Below are 22,424 nucleotides of genomic sequence, written 5' to 3'. Positions count from 1 at the left end.
TCAGCTTGAGAGCACAGGGACCCGGAGACACTGAGCATCCTGGGAGCCGGTGTGGGCGCAGCAGGCCCGACCGGCTCCCGGGGGCACCTTGGTAATGCTGCAGGTGTGGCTGGTTGATCCCCTGTGGAGACAGTAAAGATTAAGAGGATCATAAGCTGCATCCAGCACTGCCCTGGGGGAAATCTCCCCAAGCCAGAGCCGCTGCTCTGAGGGGAAGTTGGGGCAGCTCCTGAGTTTAGACAGAGGGGCCAGGAGGCAGGAGCACAGAGAGGAGAGACAAGGAGACAGGGACAGAGGGAGAAGTAGAGATAGTAGACAAGAGACGGGGGCACAGACAGAGAGACAGAGGATCAGAGAGGGAGGCAGAGGCTGGGCCCGGCTCAGCGACCCTGAGGCCTCTCTTAGGCAGGAAGGTGGAGGCTGCCCCGGGACCAGCCAGGACCAGGCCGACAGGGCCCATGAACTCCAACATGGCTGCAGCGGCTCCGGCAGCTGTGCCTGCCTCCAGGAAGGAGTCTCCAGGCAGGTGGGGCCTGGGAGAGGAGCTGACAGGTATGGCTTTCCTGGACATAGTAGGTCTGGACCCTTGGAGAGTGGAGTGTGGGTCAGAGGTTTGCAGGGACCGTGAAAGGAGCTGGAGTGACTCAGACCGAGCCCCAAGGACTGTGGGCAAGTGTGAGGGAACCTGCTGGCAAACCCAGAATCCTAGAAACAGGGGGATCAGACAGGACAGCTGAGTGGATGGGGGAGGAAAGGAGAGAGAAGGGCCCTCAGGGGGTGGGAGCAGAGGTCCGTAGCAGTGGTGCCAAGATTGCTTTTTTGCCTGAGGGAGCCTGAAGCCACCTGCAGAGAGAGGGAATGGGAGGTGGGGCAGAGAGTGTCCTCTTGTTGAGAACTGGCCATGGAGAGAGAAGAGGGAGGAGGAGGGCTGAGGGGGTGTGATAAGTGAGACACTCTTCCAGATGGGAGAGACACAGGCGGGTCTAAAGGCGGGTGGGCAGGAACCTGAGGATGAGGAAGCAAGGCGGGCGTAGGGGCCCCTGAGGAGGTGGGAGCGGGGATTGACCAGCCCTGGGCCAGTCCCCACCCAGCCCGGCTGCCCCTCAGGTGCAGGGCCCTCGCTCCAGTGCCGCGTGTGTGGGGACAGCAGCAGCGGGAAGCACTACGGCATCTACGCCTGCAACGGCTGCAGCGGCTTCTTCAAGAGGAGCGTGAGGCGGCGGCTCATCTACAGGTGAGGCAGGCAGCGCCCCGCCGCCCTCCAGCCCCTGAAGGTGCCTGGGAGGGATGGAGGGTGTTCAGGGAAGAAGGAGCTGTGGCAAACATGTCCGAAACCCACGGCCCCGGGCCTGGGCGGGACCCTGACTCCCTGGGGGTTCCCCTCCGCCCACAGGTGCCAGGTGGGGGCAGGGATGTGCCCGGTGGACAAGGCCCACCGCAACCAGTGCCAGGCCTGCCGGCTGAAGAAGTGCTTGCAGGCGGGCATGAACCAGGACGGTGAGTCGGGTGACCACCCGGAGAGGTGTGGCAGAAGAGAATGGGGTGTGTGACCCGTGGGGCGTCCTGACCCTCCCTGTCTCCCCAGCCGTGCAGAATGAGCGCCAGCCACGAAGCACCGCCCAGGTCCGAATGGACCACGTGGAGTCAGACACGGAGCCCTGGCTGGAGCCCTTGGCGGCTCCCCCGACCCCAGCAGGGCCCAGCCCGCGGGGCCCTACACCGGTGTCTGCAGCCAGAGCCCTGGGGCCCCGGGCCCTCACACCTCCAGGCCACCACCATTTCATGGCCAGTCTGATAACGGCCGAAACCTGCACTAAGCTGGAGCCAGAGGATGGTAAGTGGGAGGATGGCTGAGCTCCCGGGTCCTGCCTTCATCCCACACCTGGGCCCCTGAGAAGCCCCTGCCGCCTACCTCGGAGCAGGGGCTGATGCACAGCCTCCTCCTCCAACAGCCGATGAGAATATTGATGTCACCAGCAATGACCCCGAGTTCCCCTCGTCCCCATACTCCTCCTCCTCCCCCTGTGGCCTGGACAGCATCCATGAGACGTCAGCTCGCCTCCTCTTCATGGCTGTCAAGTGGGCCAAGAACCTGCCCGTGTTCTCCAACCTGCCCTTCCGGGATCAGGTATACCCGTCAGGGGGCTCACAAGAGTCCGCCGGGCTGGGGGCGCATATCTCCTCGTGCAGGTGATGATTGGTGGTGCACGCGGCTCGGGGATGGTGACGGCTGGGGACACCCATGCCTCAGAGTCAGTGATGGTCAGGGACACCAGTCTCAGGGATGTGACTGCTGGGGGTGCTACATCTCTGGACAGCGATGATGGTCAGGGTCATCACCCAGGGGAAAGTGATGGCCAGGGACACACGGGGACCAGGGATTTGAAGACAGTGTCTGTGCCCCTCTGGGTCTTCTTTCCTCCTAGACAAGCCCTCAGGCCCTACAGATGCTCTGTTTGTCACAGGATGGTCTGCACACCCTAAACAGCATCAGTGGGCAAACCTGAGCTCCCTTGGAACACAAATGCCCCTGACTTCAGGGCTTGCATTTCAGCCCTGCCTCTTCTCTGCTAGGACACCCCTCTGGGCTTCTCATGAGCAAGGGGACCTGTCATGACAAATCCAGGAGAAGAGGCACACTGAGAGTCTGAGCCCTTAGCCAGTGGTTTGGATGAAGCAGCTCAGAAGCCAGGCTGAGTCGGCTGAGGATGCCTAACTTAGGATGCTGGAGGGGAGTCCCTGAGGCTGCCCAGCTTCTCACAGCTCCAGGATTTCCTATGTGTTCCACTTGCAGCTTTGGATGGAGCCCACAGAGTATCTTGCAGCTGAGGCATCTGGGCCAGATGGTGCCAAGTCCCAGAGCTCTGGACCCCTGGTTGATGTCAGGCAGAGGTCAGAATGTTCTGGGCACCCGGGACCAGCCCTTCGTTTCCTAGGACACCCGAGAAGGTGGCAGAGGTTCCAGGCTGAGCCAGAGGAGCTGTGTATCAGTCATAACACTCGCCCTCTCTCTGGGCACAGGTGATCCTGCTGGAAGAGGCATGGAGTGAACTTTTCCTCCTCGGAGCCATCCAGTGGTCTCTGCCCCTGGACAGCTGCCCACTGCTAGCCCCGCCTGAGGCCTCTGCTGGTGGCAGCTCTCAGGGCCGGCTGGCACTGGCCAGTGCAGAGACTCGAATCCTGCAGGAAACCATTTCAAGGTTCCGGGCGCTGGCGGTGGACCCCACGGAGTTCGCCTGCATGAAGGCCCTGGTCCTCTTCAAACCAGGTAGCTGAGTCTTTGCCCAAGCCTTAGAGGAGAGTGGTTGGGGATGAGGAAGGGGAATTCTGGTGACTTCCTTCTGCCTCTCACTTTCCCTCCATGGCCCCACATAGACGCAGATGTGTGCAGACTTCTCCCCTGGGGGCAGGAGGGAATGGATGGCTGCAGGGCGGGGCTCACGCCTCCTGAGGCCCTGGCTGACTGTGAGGGGGTCGGAGGGGCTGAGAGAGAAGCTCACTGCTGCTGCTTCTCTCCAGAAACGCGGGGCCTGAAGGATCCTGAGCATGTGGAGGCCTTGCAGGACCAGTCCCAGGTGATGCTGAGCCAGCACAGCAAGGCCCACCACCCCAGCCAGCCTATGAGGTGACCCATGCACGTGCCTACCTGCCCATCTCTCCCTTCATCTCGCCATCCCCCTGCCCACCTCTCTGACACCATCTCAGGGCTGCACTGTTTAGATGGCAAAAGGGTCTCAGTACAACCAGTCTGTGGCTGACACCTACTGAGTGCCAGGCACAGCACCAGGCCCGGAAGTAGGGACCAAAATGTGCATAAGGCAAACTTGCTGTCTCCTAGGGGTGCCCAGCACAGTGACCACATTGCAGTTGAGGGCTGGTCTTGAGGGCTGCATGTCTCTGCAGGAGACAGAGACCCACTGGGAGATGGGGTGCCAAGCAGAGCTGGAGGCAGGGCTGGACTTGGAGGAAGGATAAGATCTACAAGGAGAGAAATCATCATTCACCAAGGCGGGGAGAGAGAGAGAGGCAAATATGCATATGTTCTTAGGTCAGGAGCCCAGTTTGGAAGGTATAAGAGATGGCTGCCACTGAGGAGGTGGCAGACTAAGCCAGAATGGCTCTCTGGCATCAGCCTGTTCAGGCCAGCCAAAGGCCAAATCTGATTCGCTAGGCAGAGAGGAGCCACTGCAGGCTTTTGAGCAGGAGAGTGTCGTACACAGAGCTGGGCTTCATGCAGGGGCGTGGCAGTGAGTACAGAGCATCCAACCAGGGAGGGAAGCAGACATTGCCATCATCCAGGGGAGCCGTGGAGTTTCTGCTCTTTGGGAGTGGAAAGGCAATGAGAGTTGCGGGAGCCACTGGGAATTGGGATGGGTCAGACTTGGCACTTGAGTAGATATAAGGAACGAGGGGAAGAAGAGCTATTTGGGAGACGAGGTAGTCAAGAAATAAAAAGGAAAGTCAGGAGGAAAAGAGTTTTGAGGGAACATGAGGCCTGTTGGAGGTGCAGCGGGACATCTGACAGGGATGCGTTTGCACAAGCCACGTGCATGGACAACAGCCCTGCCCTGGCTGGGTTTGGAGGACAGTGGCTGCCAGCTGAGACTGTGGCTGCAGGGATGTGGGGCAGGAGCCAGTGCTCTGGGACTGCCCGGCTTGCCCCGACACCAGCAGGTCCAACGGAGCCTCAGCAAGATTGGACCACTTGGACTCCAGGCACCTATTGGCTATTTTAGACCATATTTTCTGCATTCTCTTGGGCCCCCAGCAGGTCTCTCTGAAGAAGTAAGCTAACACGGGCACCCCCGAAATCCCCTGTAATCTGAGAAATGATCAAAAGAAGAGGTAATTTTCTTTTAGAAAGAGTCAAAGGTATAAGGACTATACCCATCACACAGAAAGATTTCTGTTATTGGTGAGCATAGGTAGAATGTGTCCCTAAGGCTCAACACAGCACCCTAAGAACAGTCATCACAGACATTCAGGCACCAGCGGCCCTCCTTCACCAGGTTTCTGTTGGGCTCAGCTCCCAGAGATGTCTGCGCATATTGGTTTTGTGTCAAATTTCAAACTTCTGATTAACATTTCCTTTGCCACTCCTACTGGAGTTGGTTCAGTATCAACTACAGGCAGAAACTGAGTGCTGAGGAAGTCATTTGGGGTTCTCTAAGCCAGCGTATTTCAGTTTTTAAAAACTGCAACACCCAGGAAGAAATGCAATTTCCGTCATAACCCAATAACACACAGACCCTGAAACAAAATTCCCCCAAATAATACCTGCCCTTACTTTGAATGATTGACTCTGATATTTCTGTTTAAATTATTTAAATTGTTTATTGTTTAAAAAGGCTGGTTGTGACCCACTTCCGGCAGTTTGAAAAACAATTTCTCTACTTGGCTTTATAGTTACTTCTTCCTGACACTGCTTAGATCAGAAAAGCAGAAGAAGGGAGGGGTGCACGACTGCTCAGTGCCACCAGCTTGGCTCTTACAAGAGAAAGAAAGCCCTTGGTTTGGCAAAACAAGTTCAGTAGGTCATTGGGAGGTGGGAAGACTTCCCGTAGACCTCCGTGGTAGAAGCTGAGCGTGGAGTTGCCCCACTTTGATGTGGCCTCCTTGACATTGGGCACTGACCCCAGCTGTCAGTCCTCCCACCCAAGGAGGGTCTAATGCCCCTCCCCGTCTCTTGTGGCTTCACCATCCACCTTCTCTGCACTGGGGACCCCTGCCTTGGCAAATGGTTCTTATTTAAAACTACAATGACTCCTTTTCTGGATGAGTATCTCAGCCACAAAAATTAAGTTTCGATTGCAGAACATTTTCACTAATGGCTAGCTAGTCTGTCATCCTAGGTGGCTTACAGAGGGGAATTTATATATATATATATATATTTTTTTGGCCGTGCCATGCGGCTTGTGGGATCTTGGTTCCCCAACCAGGGATTGAACCCATGCCCCATGAGTGAAAGCGCCAAGTCCTAACCACTTGACCACTAGGAAATTCCCAGGAATTTATATTCTTATTCACATATATGTGGTATTAATCATCATGTAATTATAATCATTCTATTCAATTAATAATATATTCACATGTACTATTAATATAAATAACTTCTCGGGCTTCCCTGGTGGCGCAGTGGTTGAGAGTCTGCCTGCCGATGCGGGGGACACGGGTTCGTGCCCGGTCCGGGAGGATCCCACATGCCGTGGAGCTGCTGGGCCCGTGAGCCATGGCCGCTGAGCCTGCGCGTCCGGAGCCTGTGCTCTGCAACGGGAGAGGCCACAATAGTGAGAGGCCCGCGTACCGCCAAAAAAAAAAAAAAAAAAAAAAAAAATATATATATATATATATATATATCTATATATATATCTTCTCACTTTATAATCTTAACACATAATAAACAATATTTATTCACTATTTTCATCACACTCCTCAACTAAAGATTGGAGGAGGGCCACAGTGGGTCAGGGGTAGGTGAATGGGGCCTTTCCTCTAAGCTCTTCCTTACTCGCCCTGGGCACCAGTCATCTCTCCTCTCCTTCCCCTTCTGCCTCTCCTGGGATGACACTATCCCTAGGACTCAGGCTCAGAAGCTGATAACCAAACTGATGGCATCCTCTATCCTGTTCAGGTTTGGGAAACTGCTCCTGCTCCTACCGGCTTTGAGGTTTATCACTTCCGAACGTGTTGAGCTCCTCTTTTTCCGCAAGACCATAGGGAATACTCCAATGGAGAAGCTCCTTTGTGATATGTTCAAAAACTAGTGGAGGTGGAAATAAAATGGGTGCGACCACTTTGGAAAACAATCTACTGAAGCTAAACATCTGCCTGCCCTTTGATTCAGCAACTGTACCCGTAGGTATGTGTACCTAGCAGAAATGTCCACCAAAAGATAGGATCAGAATGTTCGTAGCAGCTTTTTTCATAATAGCTCCAAACTGTACAATGACAATAGGATGGATTAATAAATTGTGGTACATTCATATAATGGAAAACAGCAATAAAAAGGAATGAACCATCAATATTATGTGGCAACATGGATAAATTACACAGATGTAAACGTTGAACAAAAGCATCCAGGCACCAGTTCTGCTTATACAAAGTTCAAGAACAGGCAAGACTAACCAATGGTGGTAGAAGTTGGAATAGTGGTTACCTCCGCGGCAGGGGGTGGGGTTGATTGGAAAGGGGCCTGAGGGAGCCTTCTGATGTGCTAGAAATGTTCTTTATTTTGATCCGGGTGGTGGTTTCATAAATTTATCCATTCATAAAAATTAATTGAGCCATGCACTTAAGATTTGTGCAATTTACTGTATTGTTAGACCTCAAAAAAAAAGTGAAAAAACAAAAACAGGAAGACAATGTGGCCAAGGTGTCTCCCTTTGAAGACGCTGAAAGAGTGAGTACAGGGTCTCGAATTCCATCTGGTTGCCACTCTGAGTCGTAGTCCAGGTGCCATGAAGCCAAGCCCAGTGAAAAATCTCCCAGAGGATTCAACAACCCAGCTTCTCTCTAGATGGCATCCCACCACCCCATGGCTTCTCCCCATCTTTCTCTTCCTCATCCTTCCTCACCTCTCCGTAAACAAAGGTGAGCTCCATGCAACACAACACAAGGCAGCCACAGGCACTTTTTGTGAAGGGGAATCTCCATCACTTCTTCTTTTTTTTAAAAAATAAATTTATTTATTTTATTTATTTAATTTTGGCTGTGTTGGGTCTTCATTGCTGTGCGAGGGCTTTCTCTAGTTGCGGCGAGCAGGGGCTACTATTCATTGCGGTGTGCAGGCATCTCATTGCGGTGGCTTCTCTGGTTATGGAGCAGGGGCTCTAGGTGTGCGGGCTTCAGCTTCAGTAGTTGTGGCATGCAGGCTCAGTAGTTGTGGCTCGTGGGCTCTAGAGCGCAGGCTCAGTAGTTGTGGCGCAAGGGCTTAGTTGCCCCACGGCATGTGGGATCTTCCTGAACCAGGGATCGAACCCCTATCCCCTGCATTGGCAGGCGGATTCTTAACCACTGCGCCACCAGGGAAGTCCCTCCATCACTTTAAAAAAATATAAATTTATTTATTTTATTTTTGGCTGTGTTGGTCTTCACTGCTGCGCTCCGGCTTTCTGTAGTTGCGGTGAGTGGGGGCTACTCTTTGTTGCGGTGCGCGGGCTTCTCATTGCAGTGGCTTCTCTTGTTGCAGAGCACGGGCTCTAGGCGCGCTGGCACGCGGGCCCCATAGTTGTGGCTCGCGGGCTGTAGAGCGCAGGCTCAGCAGTTGTGGCACACGGCCTTAGTTGTTCCGCAGCATGTGGGATCTTCCCGAACCAGGGCTTGAACCTGTGTCCCCTGCATTGGCAGGCGGATCCTTAACCACTGCACCACCAGGGAAGCCCCCCCACCCGCCCCGCCCCGCCCCGCCCCGCATCACTTCTTAATTCCTTATGGAAAGATGAAGTTCAGACAAACCTCTTCCTTTTCAAAGACAGATCCAGAAGACCTAGAAAATAATAATTTAAAAAATATTAACATATCTCAGGCACTTGATACACCAGGCAGTGAACTGAGCACTGAATGTGTATTGTTATTTAACCCTCAGATTAATCTGACAGGGGGACCAGTCATCCCATTTATAGTTGAGAAAAGCTGAGGCTCAGAGAGGACGCAAACCTTGGTATGACTCCGCTTAACCCTGGCACTGTCTCCCCACCTTGCCCCTCCGCCCCTGCAATCAGCACAACAATTCCGTTGCATTTTCTTTTCTTTTTTTTTTCTGTGGTACGCGGGCCTCTCACTGTTGTGGCCTCTCCCGTTGCGGGGCACAGGCTCCGGACGCGCAGGCTCAGCGGCCATGGCTCACGGGCCCAGCCACTCCGCGGCATGTGGGATCTTCCCAGACCGGGGCACGAACCCGTGTCCCCTGCACCGGCAGGCGGACTCCCAACCACTGTGCCACCAGGGAAGCCCCCGTTGCATTTTCTGCCTTCAAAGAAGAAATGCTTAAAGCCGAGAAGAAAAAGGTCATGTGAGAAATCTGTGAAATCCTAGGGGTTCCCTGCCCTTTGGCCTGTATATGAATTCTCCTAGTTATCCAGAGATGTCTGGCCTTGATGGAGGAAGGATAGTTCAGAACACTCTGCTCTGGAAATGACAATAGCTTGACTGGTGCCCAGAGAAGAAAGAGTATGGCAAATACTGCCCAGCTTAAGCCCTTCCCACCTAAGCACTCAAACTATTCAAGACCCTTGATCTTCTTCTTTTTTTTTTGCGGTACGCGGGCCTCTCACTGTTGTGGCCTCTCCCGTTGCGGAGCACAGGCTCCGGACGCGCAGGCTCAGCGGCCATGGCTTACGGGCCCAGCCGCTCCGCGGCATGTGAGATCTTCCCGGACCGGGGCACGAACCCGTGTCCCCTGCATCGGCAGGCGGACTCTCAACCACTGCGCCACCAGGGAAGCCCCGATCCTTGATCTTCTAAAAGCATCAGACTTGCCTCAGTTATTTGGGTCATTTAATGTCTATAATGCCATTATACTCTCCAATTCCCTATCCAAAGTTTTATCCGTAAGGTTTAAAGGCCTGAAGTCTTTAAACGTATAGAAAGCCTGAGCAAAGGCATGCTAGCAAGAAACATGGTTGAAATTTGACCAAATAGGCCCTGAACATTATCCTGAAGTCTTGCTTTGGGGAACGTAAGGCTGCAAAGGCAGCCTGCTGAAGTTCACGGGCTAGTCTCTGGGAGGTGTGAGCACAGCCATTCTACATTGAGAAAGAGATTGGGATCTTCAGGAAGAAGTCTTGGAAAATTAGAGGAGGTACATAAGCTGAATTATCTGCTGCCAACCTGGCATCCATAGCCCCCCCTGCCCCGCCCCTCTTAAGGTCTTGTCTTCATTGCAGAGATGCCAGGAGGTACATTTCCCAGGATCCCCTTCCCCTATGGTTTGCTAATGGAAGGGAGGCACTCACGTGAGATTTGTAAAGGAAATGAGGAGCCATTATTCTCTGGAGGCAGTTGCAGCCATGTGTGTGGGAACACGGAGGTTTCACAGCAGCCTTCTTTAGAGTTGCAGGAGCTTCCCGGCAAGCTCTGGAGAACTTCAGAACTTTTGGTTCAGGTCTGCTGGCTTTCTGGACCATCTGTGGGAGCTTTCTCTCATCTGTTTCCCCAGTTCTTCCAAAGTTTATGTTAAGCCCCTAATACCTATATTAAGTCCTTCACACCTGAAATATACTAAGTGGCCTCTGTTTTCCTAATACAGCTCTCAGTTGATCCCAAGATTTATTCAACCTTTTGCTGTAAATTGGCCCCATGAAATTCAAATGGGTTACAGCTCTGTTTCACTGCACTTAGGGCTCTTGCTAGGGGAGGGGATACTACCAAAACTCCTTTCAGCCCTCAACGCCAGAAATGTCTCTGGCTATGAAACATACAGAGGAAGACCCTGTGGTACTATCTGGGCCTTTCTTTTCAACTGCAGTTTTCAGATTTGTGAGACACTTCTCCTCTGCCCTTAAGGGGGTATTTAAAGGTAGGAAGGGCAGAGAAAGACTCAAAGGTGCCAAGAAGCACCCATTCAAATTAATAAATATAATCTGATAGGGGAACCCAGATATTGTGGATGACTAGTCTCCATCTGGTGGACACCATTGGTTTTCCCCACTAGGATGCAAGCTCCACGGGGGCAGGAGCTTTGTTCACCAACGTACCTCCGCCACCTAGGACAGTGCCCGTGGATGTGGGTGCTCAGTCAATACTTGCTGAATGAATGGCCACACAGAACTGAGAAGTGACATACTCCTCGGAGTCCGAGATGCCTCACAAGATTCAACAGATGTTACATGTGTCTTATCCATATTCATGGTTATGTCCCTGGCTCTAAGATGCTGTACTGCTATCCAATCTAGGAGACAGAACAAGTTTTTAAAAAGCAAAGCTCTAGTCTGCATCTCCTTACAGATTTCTGCTCTTTATAATCAGAAAGGTTTGTTGTGGATCCAGTAATCACAGGGGCAACTTTTAAAAGTGGCATTACTAGGTTTTATTTAGCCAATTAAGGAAATCTTAGTCCACTATTTTGTTGTAATGTGAATTTAATGCAAAATGTAAATGTAAACTTGATGTAAAAAGAAATGTGAAGGATGGTCTCAGAATTTTAAAAATTGAATAAATTTGACATTAGGGGAAAATTGATCACATTAATTTTTTTTCAATTCCACCTTACACTTGGTTTGGCATTTGAAAACCCCTGATCTCATTCAGGCCTCTCATCCAAAAGGTAAGTGTGGGCACCTTTTGTTAGGTGCTGAGGATCTAAGAGTCAGCAAGATAGGCTCTTTTCTTGCCTTGGGAAGCTAACATCAAAGTTTTTTGATGCCACAAATACTGGGAGCTGTCGAGAACACAAGACATCTAAGCCAGTTCAAGGGGGAAGAGGACATTTCCAAGTAGAACTGCTTTTTACACTGAGACCTGAGAGTCAGTAAGAGTTATCCGGAGAAGTAAACCTGGGGGAGAGACCACATTCCAGACAGAGGGCAAATGACTTTCCCAAAGTCATGCAGTGCAGGGCAGAACAAAAAGGATACACTAGGGCCTTCTATTAGCAGCTATTTCTACTTCTTCATGGCCTTTTTGGTGAGGATCCTCAATGTAGATTTATTGCCTTTCCTGCCCGCCTACCTCTAAATTGATTAAATGAAGTCTTGACAGCTTAGCATCCATTACAGAAAACTCACAGCTTGAATCTCACCTTCACTTGAACTCTACTGAGTTCCAATAATTACCACCTCTGTACTTTGAAAATTTGGGGGCTCAGTCCTTTCCTTAAAAAAAAATCACTTTAACAAAAATCATTGCTCTTCCTTGGGTTCAGGTTGGAGTGAGTTGGGGTGGGAGCCAGGATGGCTAGAAAACAAACCACACGTATTGCTGCTTCTGGAAGCTTTGTTCTTTAATGAGCCATGGAGTGATCTGTTCATCAAGCTGCTCTTGTGTAGCCATACAGTGCATATTTTGAGTGACACAAACTCTACTTTATACAAATGATGTCCCCCTCCCTCCCGCCAAAAAAAGATGAAAAAAAAAAAAAAGGAAATCACAAAGTGCCTGTTGATTGCATCAGGAATGTAATCAGTTCTGTGGGTGAGACAAATCATTCTTCGTATAGAATTATTCTGTTAAACAGTAAAATGATATTATATTTCACAGGATATGTCCTTTTACAATACATAGTCTTTTATAAATTTACACTCAGCATACTTATAAATTACTTTCAATCCATTAAAATAATATAATACTAATCTGTAGTCCACACCTTTCCCTTAGTAAATACAATTACTTTTTCAAAAGGTGCAACTTTTATATGACCTAACAGGGCTGATAAATAGGCATTAAGTATGGATGGAGAGCAAGGTAATAGACCCCTTGGTGGGGCTTTTGAAAAGTTTCAACCAAGAGACCAACAAGACCTAAAAGATCCACCTCCACAATCACTGTTTTGCCCTTTACCACCAAATCAAATGCGGGAGTGGTTCCAGAGAAAAGTGGTTAACAGTATTTTAGGGGCACAGAAAGACAGAGGACTCCCACAAATACCAAGGAACTTTACTACAAGGCTAGCGTGGTTTTGGGGGACAGTGCCAACTATCACAAAATTATGGGTAGACAAACACATCTGTCAACACAGAATGATGTTGTCCAGCTCCCCACCAAGGGGGAGAAAATAGGGAGAGAGAAGGACGAGCAAAGCCGTCTGGACTTTGTTTCTTCTTAAAACTCTCTTAGCTTTAAACATGTCCTGAGAATACTTTCTTCTCTCTGGTTCACCAAAGTGCTTGTGAAAGGTACACATTCATTATAGTTAAAAAACCATGGCCCACAGGCACTAAAGTGGGCCTGCAGAACCTTGCTGGACCTCCTCTCTTCAGCATGCTTCTGGAACCCTCTGTCTTTGACAGTGAAAACAATCCTATTGTTGTGATGGAAGACAGAAGTCTCCACTAACCCCCCAGCAAGGTAAGAGCTGTAGCTGGTTTCCAAAGCATGAGAAGGTGGGGCTCTTGTATCCCATCCCCTAACCTCAGCTCCCTCTGCCTCTGCAAGGTTCATACTGAGCTGTATCTCCTTTGTCTTTCAGAAGCCGAGAGTGGCAAAATAATTAAAATGGCAGGAAGTATAAAGCGCATTACAAACTCAGCATGTCACCTTCCTAAATCCTTCCTGTATTTGCTTCACTTTGTGATACACAAGGCACACTTCTCTGCTTCCATTACATTTTCCATGATAAGGGATACGTTGGCTTTAATTGGGAGAATTAAAAATCAAGGCTGTGTTTGGGGCTGGGAACGTGTGATAAGAAGAGAATGCTCTGCATTTTAGAGTATGGGCTTCAAATGAGGGGCTGTCCCACTGCTGCCACGCAGGGATTTCCTTTGAGGCATTTGAGATCAAAGAAAATGAGCAGAGAAGCAATAGGAAACACAAATTTGACACATACTAAGGTTAAATATCTCAATCATAAGTGATTGTAATGCAGCAGCGGTCCCCACCCTTTTTGGCACCAGGGACTGGTTTCGTGGGAGACAACTTTTCCACGGACAGGGGGCGGTGGGGAGGGGAGATGGTTCAGGTGGTGATGCGAGCGATGGGGAGCGGCTGTAAATACAGATGAAGCTTCACTCGCTCACCCAGCCTCTCACCTCCTGCTGTGCAGCCCAGTTCCTAACAGGCCGCAAGACCGGTACCGGTCTGCAGCCCAGGGATTGGGGACCCCTGGTAATACAGCATCGCCTTGTGGTAACATAAATTTAACCACGGGGAGGACCAGTTAACATCAGAGGGAAGGAGATACAGCACTTGGTTCTGACAGTTTTTTAGAGTTATGGCTTCATCTCTTTCCCAGGCCAACAATGCCTGTTATGTTACGAGAACAACGGCTTGCTTTCCTTCAAAGGGAGGGTCCCACATTTGCTCTCCATTCTTATAATTGCGTGGATCTCCCTACCCCCACCCTCCATTCTGGCAGCTTGTTAAATGACTAGAAATCCACAAATCTAGCAACTGAAAAACAAATATTTATTAAATTTTATCCAATTTCAGGTTTTAGGTCCCTGAGAAAAATTATAAAGTCTCTTAACATCCATCGCCTGGTTCCTATAAAGTGACCTATACGAGTAGTTTTTTAACTGCCAAAAACTTACTTTGCAAAACAACAGCAACAAAACAAAAACTCCACAAAGATTCAGAGGGGAGGCCACGTGCCAAGATGTGTTTCCCAGGCCATTTCCGTGGGCCAAAGAAAACTATTCAACAGGGCTAATCTCTTTTTTTTTTGTATGCTATTTAAACAACGTTCTGGAGCAAGTGGAGAGCAGTAGTTAGTGCCAGCTGAAAACCACCCTCCCAAGAATAATGGGACAGACTGTGCCTGGCACGGGGACTGGGGCACCCATGATGACACACCATGCTGAGGGGTTGGGTTTTACTCTAGGAGACTCTCAAATTCAGATTTTTAAAGGCTTTATCTTTGTTACTCCTCAGGACAGCATGAACAAGGTGGCAGATGTTTGCAGGATATAAAATCTAACATTTACTTACTAACCATCATCATTCTGGAGATTTAAAAAGATTCCTTTCCCGGGGTCATTTCTGAACCCAAACCAGAGAGAGGTAAGCCTCCTGCTACCTGTAGCTGCCACTCAGAATGATGTTCCATGTCTGGCCTCTGGGGCTCAACAATAACCAAGGAGGCAGTGGCATGAGGTTCAGTGTTGTGTAACAGGAGAGACTCTGCCTTAACAAAAGTCTTAATATTTCTATAACTTCACATCAAATAAGTATGAAAAGGAAGAATAACCAAAATTCAGGTTACAGATGGTAAAGGCTCTTTTTTAGAACAGTGCATGTGGTAGTTAGACAAGATGTATTTAGTAACTTTAAAAAAACATTTTCACATACTTATCTCAAGAAAGGGTATCAGGTTTCATTTTCCATATATTATAAATAGGCAAAAACAGATTTCTAATCCCACAAATGCTAAGAAGCTTAAAATGCTTTCATAACTCAGGTATATGGAGACACCCAGTGGTGAGAAAAATGGTCTGACTTTTCCCTCAACCCAGGGGTGAGTGGCTCTCACCATCACGTCCAATGGCCCCTAATCTGTGGGAAGAAATTCCATGGGGAGCAAGGTAGCATAAGGTTAAAAAGAAATATGCATACTATACATATATATATTTACAGTAAACTTCAGTAACCAGAATATTAACAAAAATAGCTTCAAGTAGTCCTTGTTTTTTTTTTTTTCATCTATTTAATACTGATGGTCTGAGGAAAAGAAGATAAAAGTTAGATGGGTCATATTAAAAACTTTTCTCTTTTTTTTTTGGCAGCTTTCTGTAACACTTATTCATGCAGTGCTGTGTGTGAATGTTTGGGCAGAAGTGATTAAATGGTCACATTATTTGTCTGAGCTCATGGTGGAAATCCACCAGCAGATAAATAGGTTCATAAACGATCTTCAGTTTAATCTATACAAAGAGAAAAGCCTGGATGAAACCCTCATGTTTAGGGTTCACCATGTCTCTGGGACATTTAAAAAATATTAGAGGAACCTGATCCTAGAATCAGGGGCTATAAGAACAGTATAGCTACTGAAATTTCGGGCCATGCAATATATTTGGCAGGAACTAACCAGGAGTTAAACCAGCATTGATTATTATGACATCAAACATCATCAAAAGCAAAACATGTATTCTCCTCTTCACTGTGTAACCACAGATGTCTGAGACATGCTCTGATGGCTTAATGGAGACAACTGCTTTTTCACTTTCCCCAGAATATAACATGGAGTATTTTTCAAAAATCTTAAAATAGAGGGCTTAGACTTTTTGTTTATAAATCCTTGGAAAAAAATTATATTCTACCCCAGCTCCTAACTATCCCAAAATAAACCCAAAGGATTTCACTTTAATGGTTAAGAAAGATTTATATGTTTTCTTCAAATGTCAGAAATCAGTGGGTCCCTCCAGCCCACAATGTCCCCCCAGTTCCACACTCACCTCTGGGAAGGGAAAAGAGGAGGGAGGAGAGGCAACTACAAAGACCTCCACAACTGACCCAAATCCCCAGGCCCTGGTTGCTTTATTTAGTCAAATCTCTAGTCAAATACAGCAGCCAAGGCACAACTGGCACCATCCCTAGCAGGCTTCAAAGAGGCCTTTCCGCTCGGGCAGGAGGACCAGGAATTCAGCACACAAGGTCTTGGTTGTATGCTTAGGCGAGAGGCAGGACCACAATTAGGATGAATATTGTGGACCAGGTGATGAGGCCCCAAAGATGAGATGTAGCCATGAAGGGACAACACATCTGCCAGTTCAGACCATAAACTCATTATTTCCAAAGAGAGCTAGCTGTTGGGTAGAGCTGCAGTCTGGGTCCACAGTTTTCCTGCGGCCAGACACAACTGTCCCCTCTGGGGTCTCTTTGGTTTTCTGAGGTGAGTTTTTCACATTCTTTAATTTTTGTTTGCCCTTTTCAGGGTTGAAGGTTCCTCTGCTGATGAATTGAGGCTTGTCTTCTAGGGACTTGGTCTGGCCCAATGGCCCTTCCATTCCCAGGGCCTCGCCAGCTGAGGAAGCTCGGTAGAATGGAGATTTGGAATAAATTTGAAATCGTCTTCTGGTCCCATGAGAAGATGCAGTGCTAGACGAACATAAAGAAGAGACTGAAGAGTCCACTGAATCCAGTGAGCCTTGCTGCTTTTTTAGCTGCTTCCGCAACTTGCCTGAAGGTTCAGACTTGCCAGCTGCCTTCAGGGAGATAAGGGCTAAGCTTCTCTCTAAAGCAAGAAAGAAACCGAGGCTGTAAATGACAGTTCCCTCTGAAACAAATCATCGTGTGATGAAGAGGTGTCACTGTTCACATGTGAAAGTGGGTGGGCTAAGATCTGGAGGGTCCAGTTTGACCTACTTTGTGCACAGACATAACTCGAGAAGAGCTCACCACCCATTTCTACACCACCCATATCGTTTCAGAATCAACCCCAAGGAAGTCTGGAGTTGGACTATGGCATCAGAAGAGGCCTACAACCGTCCCTATCATTTAAAAAACTGCCAGGATATGTAGTCAATTCCACATCTCGCTGAAACACGCCAGGCAGTTAAAGACCTTGTTTGGTACAGTCCCATCTCACAGCAGGGCTCAGCTCCTGCTACCCACCCTTAGAAAATGGATCATGGGTCAGTAAGACACAAAAGCTGTGACTGTTGCCTTTTCTCCGTGGTAAATATAGAGAAAACATTAAATTGCAAAAGTAATGCCTTACATTGAAGGCTTGGTCTGATGAACAATTTATATAGAAGCTTCACAAAATCGGTATATTTCAACTCTTTAGGACTTTGTCACTTTTTCATGTAAACTCAAGGCTTTCTTGAAAGGGACTTTGTCTTCACTTGGGAATCTTTATTCCTTCTTTGCAAAACAAATCTGGAGTCTTTGGTCTAACATGTTCATTTACCTGATTTCTCAGCGATGGCACCTTCAGACTCAATATTCAAATTTTCAGAGCTATCAGCAGTCCCTATGGAGGCCTCAGACTCAAGGGTTTCATCATCAGAGGCACGGGGTTCCAGTACAAGCATCTCAAAAGTTAGCTCTTCCCTGTAAGATACAATCAAGAAACGCATTATCATTTGATAAGAAACGGAAGGAAGACAACAGGAAAAAAGACCTCCCGTGAAAATCAGGAATTGAGGTAGCAAAAACAGTCACATTTCTTACTGTTCCCTTCCAGGGTGGTGATAAGGACCTGAAAGCACAGTCACAGTGAAGGCTAAAGACAGCAAAGGCTGGGACCTATAACAGGGCTAAGCATGAGGTAGAGAAAGATGCTGAAGCTACAAGACCTTCTGGTAAAATGAACTCTGGGCTGGTAATCAGGAGATGATTCTAAACTCACTCTAAACTCATTCATAATATATCAGGAAAGTACTTTCCTCTCTCTGGACCTCAACTTTCTCATCCACAAAACAAAGAGATTAAACTAGATAGTCTCTAGGATTCCTTCCAGTGCTTAAACTATTTTCTACAAAATTTTATTCGCTGGTTACAGACTATATCCTCTACCTTGACCAAGGAGAGACCTCTAGATCTCCTAGATGAAGTAAAACACTGATTGACCTTTGCCATCTCCACTTAAGAGTATTCTCTACACCTCCTCATCAATCACCCACCTACCTCTCAGTCACGCCCCCTCATTCCCTGAAGTCTTTGGTATTTGGCTCCTAATCTCGCTTTCTCACTACCTCCTGACACCACCCTGATCTATTTCAATCCACATCTTTGTGAAAGCTCACATTAATACTCTAAAACCAAAGTTCCTTTACGTCTGCAACTCCTAACAACCTCTCCTCCACTTTATATAGGCAATTTTCTCCAATGGGCAGATCCTAGAGTTTGTCAATCCAATCCTCCACTCTGTCCACAATCTCCTTATCCTTCCAACTGTAACTCCGTTTTTCATCAAGTCTCCTCCCTTTCAGAGCCCTTGTAGCTTCTCTTCCACTCTACCTAGCTTTAAATTATTCATCCTTTAATACCTCCAACATCTAGCTTGAGATTCATGGACAATCTTTTCAAGGACAGTCTCACCAGCAACTCATTACTGCATTTACAACTGTCATAAGCAGTGTGCATTCACACCTCTAAGACTAGGCTCATACGTTTTCCTTTCTCTGGAAAGACTTTTCACCTTCCTAGCAAATTCCTATTCACCCTTCAATACTTCCAATGCCATTTTCATCAAAGCTGAATTAGGTCCTCTTTTCAGATCATTTTTATATCAAATAGCTAGCCCCTGGTCAAAGTAGACCACTTTTGCCTTACCATGTTCAGCACACCTGAGCCCTAGCTGCCTTTTTTAGCTTGCCCAAATTCTAGATTCAATCCTGACAGGCAAAAAGTACTTTAATAGACTCATAACCTCTCATGAATCAAGCTCTCAGACCTAGGATTCTGGGATCCTGGGAACTCAGGAACAAAAATCCCCTTAAAACATAAGAGTCATCATTGTCAACCAAAACCACTACACAGTACCTTCAGGGAGAACCATGGGATGTTCACATTATCCCCAAGATGTAGGGATACCCACTCTTGCTCCAGTGATGGTAGAGGTCACAGAGTGGCTTATTTGTCACCTAAATTGCAACCAATTTCCCTACCTAGTATCCCAGCACCCACTAGAGTTGCTGCCTTACCCTAACCAGCCAGTTGCTGGCCCCATGGCTATATTGATCTTCAGATAATAACCTTCTTTTATGGAGTTCTGAATAATCTTAGCCTGGGAATCCTTATTCCTCCTTTTTAAGACAAATCTGTTCAGCAAGGCTGGTGACCTGTTAGGGATCTTAGCTAAGACTGACATAGCCTGTCCCAGTCAGCATCTCCAGAATCATCACTGTAGCAGCTTCAGTTTGGCCTCCCAGCTCACAGAGCATCCTTCCTTGAGGTGACAACTTTCACACTGCTACCTGAGTACAGGCAACATGTCTTTGTCATCTCCACATGCCCTATATCACCTAACCTAGTGCTTGACTCACAATAAGGAAGAATAAAAAAAGGATAGAAGGAAGGAAATGAAAACAGATAACTAGTTGCTCCCTTTCCCCCTGGAAACGCACTTTTCTTTCTGCAGGTTCTCAATCTGCTCAGTCAGGACTCTCTCCTCCTGCTGCATAGCTGCTTGCTGCTGTTCTGTGATGTCAGCCTCCAGCGCTGCCTCACTAGTCAAGGTCTCTTCTGGGACATCAGACATGGAGGGCAACCGAACTACAACAGGAGAGGACGGGCATGGATAGTTTCCTCGACGAAGACGCCCCTTCCCCTGCAAAGAAAAATATATGTTAAAAGGTAAATTGAGTGACTGATCAGTTTTACCTAGCCCAGTTAGGATAACAAGTGTACTACTTCCATCACACCTGGTGAATGGTAGGAAGAAGCAGAAACATTCTGCAAGACCTAAGATATTTAGTGAGATACCATCCATCGAACACATTTAGGTTAAGCATTTTCTTGCAAGAGCACTGGAAAATGGGTATGTTGGTGGGTGGGAGTGTAAGAATACACTGTGTACTGAGACAAGATTCTTCTTTTAATCTAAGCTGCATCCCCTCCAAACTAAATATCCACACATGGCTATTTAAATTAATTAATTAAAATAAAACGGGGGGTAAGGGGGGGAGGGATAAATTGGGAGATTAGGATTGACACTACTATATATAAAATAGATAACTAATAAGGACCTCCTGTATAGCACAGGAAACTCTACTCAATACTCCGTAATGGCCTGCATGGGAAAAGAATCTAAAAATGTGGATATATGTATGTGTATAACTGACTCACTTTGTTGTATACCTGAAACTAACACAACATTGTAAATCAACTATACTCCAATAAAATTTTTTTAAAAATTAAATAGAAGTAAAAATTTAGTTCTGCATTAACACTAGCCAGATTTCAAAAGCTCAGCAGCCACAGGTGGTTAGTGACTACCATATTGAACAGTGCAGATGTAGAACATTTCCATCATCGAAGAAAGTTCTGATGGACAACACTGCTCTATAACTTTAACCTTGGAATATATAATCTGTCTAGGAAGACTATAGAAACAGGTCCTAAAACTCAGTTTTACTTTCTTAAAAAAGTCATTTATATATTACAGGGTGTTAGTGAGAGATATTCTCTAAGAACAACTTAAGAAACTTCTTTCTTGAGATCAGAGGGAGAAAAAAATCTCATTGTTTTAATTGGTTACCTTGCACAGAACTTTCACTTCTGATAATGGCAGACTAGGTATTTAAAATTAAACCTCCTGCTGAGAACAACTGGACCAAACATAAAAAACCCAACATATTCTTGAAGGCACCAGAGAGCTAACAAGGTAGACCAAGATGAGGCTAGCCCAGCATTCAGGGCTAATTTAAATTTAAGAAGAGGTGGATGAGAGTCTGAGCAGAGCTTTTGACAGACTACAGCAGGAGTCAGCAAATTATGGCCCCTGGGTCAAATCTGTCCTTGTGCCTGATTTTGTAAATAAAGCTTTACTGAAATGCCTTCATGCTCATTAATTCATGCACTGTCTATGATTCTTCTGCAGAATAATGGTAGCACTGATGGTTGCAAGAGATTGTATGGTCCACAACGCCTCAAGTATTTACTCTCTGGTCCTTTACAGAAAATGTTTGCCAACCCCTGGGGTAAAGAATAATAGTCCAGACCCAGGCAAGGGTGTGGGTTGCGGTCTGGTTTGAGTGTGGGCTCCATCCCCATCCATGCCTGATGCTGGGACCCCTAAGGTTTGCATCCTAGATATAAGTGTAAATTGAAATTATTACGGTCCTTGCAGATACTGCAGCCTAGCTTCAAGTCATTTGAATGGTTCAGAAAACTGTAATCCCTAAAACTGGATTAAAGTAACCCCAGTTTGCTAGTGCCCTAGGACCTGGCAGAAGAAATGAAAACACTATCTGGAGGAAAGTAACATCATCTCAGGTTTCAAAATATTTTTACAAATAATTTTTAAAAATACTATGTCTCACACACAATAAAAGGCAACCAAGCACAAAAGGAGACAAGACAATGTAAATGAAAACCAGTAAAAACAACAGAAACCTTCAATGACACCAGATATTGTTGCTCTCAGAACAGACTTAAAATAGCCATGCTGAAAGAGATAGAAAGACACAGTTGAATTAGTGGACCAGAAATTAGGTCAGAAGAAAATACAAAGAATCAAGCAGAGAAAACAAAACAAAACAAAAAATTTTCTAGAAAAATTCAGAAAAGTTGATAGAAGAACACAATAAAAAGATCTACCATATATAAAAAGAGTACCAGGAGAGAAGAGAGATCCTGTAGAAGAAATAATAAAAAGATATTGGCAGAACATTTTTCAAAACTAATTAAAGATATCAACCTACTGACTAAAGAAAGCCTTTGACCTCTAGGAAAGATAAATAAAAAGAAGTCCATACCTAGAGACAGCTGCTAAAAATTAAAGGCAAAAGAAAATCTTAAAAGCAGTCAAAAAAAAAAAAAAGTACCTGCAACAAAGAAGCAACTATTTGATTCAAAGCTTACTTTTTAACAGAAACAATTTAAGTCAGAAAACAATAAATGGTATTTTCAAAAGAGGAAAGGAAAAAGTAACTGCCAATCTAGAATTCTATACATCACAAAAACAAACTTCAAGAATGAAGTTGAAATAAAGATATTTTCAGACATACTAAGACAGGAAATCTGTCACCAGCATATCTGCACTAAAGGAAGGGCAGACAGAAAATGACCCAAGAAGAAAAGTCAGGGAGGAAGAAATGAAGAGCAATGAAAACGGTAAATATGTAAGTCTAAAAGAATTTGCATAAAACATAAGAATAATGTGT

The 22,424-nt window shown here is 46.8% G+C and overlaps 2 protein-coding genes across 8 annotated transcripts in view; one reads left to right on the top strand and one right to left on the bottom strand.

The window, feature by feature from the left end:
• Positions 1-424: 424 nt before the first annotated feature.
• Positions 425-6,764, top strand: NR2E3 (nuclear receptor subfamily 2 group E member 3). The gene is made up of 8 exons (XM_060095189.1): positions 425-552; positions 1,108-1,234; positions 1,394-1,497; positions 1,586-1,834; positions 1,953-2,128; positions 3,022-3,268; positions 3,520-3,625; positions 6,632-6,764. Exons 1-8 carry the CDS (start codon positions 459-461, stop codon positions 6,762-6,764), a joined length of 1,236 nt encoding a protein of 411 aa, XP_059951172.1. The 5' UTR covers positions 425-458.
• A 5,168-nt stretch (positions 6,765-11,932) lies between these two features.
• The window catches only part of MYO9A (myosin IXA), a 295,878-nt gene continuing 285,386 nt past the window's right edge, over positions 11,933-22,424 (bottom strand). For all 7 annotated transcript variants that reach the window (XM_060097070.1, XM_060097072.1, XM_060097075.1 and 4 more), the window contains 3 exons: positions 19,665-19,867; positions 17,504-17,646; positions 11,933-16,825 (listed from right to left, as the gene is read on the bottom strand). In XM_060097070.1, the coding sequence (XP_059953053.1) occupies positions 16,362-16,825; positions 17,504-17,646; positions 19,665-19,867 (810 nt within the window). In that variant the 3' untranslated portion in view covers positions 11,933-16,361. The remainder of the gene's footprint in view (positions 16,826-17,503; positions 17,647-19,664; positions 19,868-22,424) is intronic.

Source organism: Mesoplodon densirostris, chromosome 4 (genome assembly GCF_025265405.1).
Source record: "Mesoplodon densirostris isolate mMesDen1 chromosome 4, mMesDen1 primary haplotype, whole genome shotgun sequence".
In the NCBI taxonomy this organism is placed as follows: Eukaryota; Metazoa; Chordata; class Mammalia; order Artiodactyla; family Ziphiidae; genus Mesoplodon; species Mesoplodon densirostris.
The sequence above is the reverse complement of the archived record's forward strand: the minus strand, read 5'-3'. Positions and strand labels throughout refer to the sequence as shown.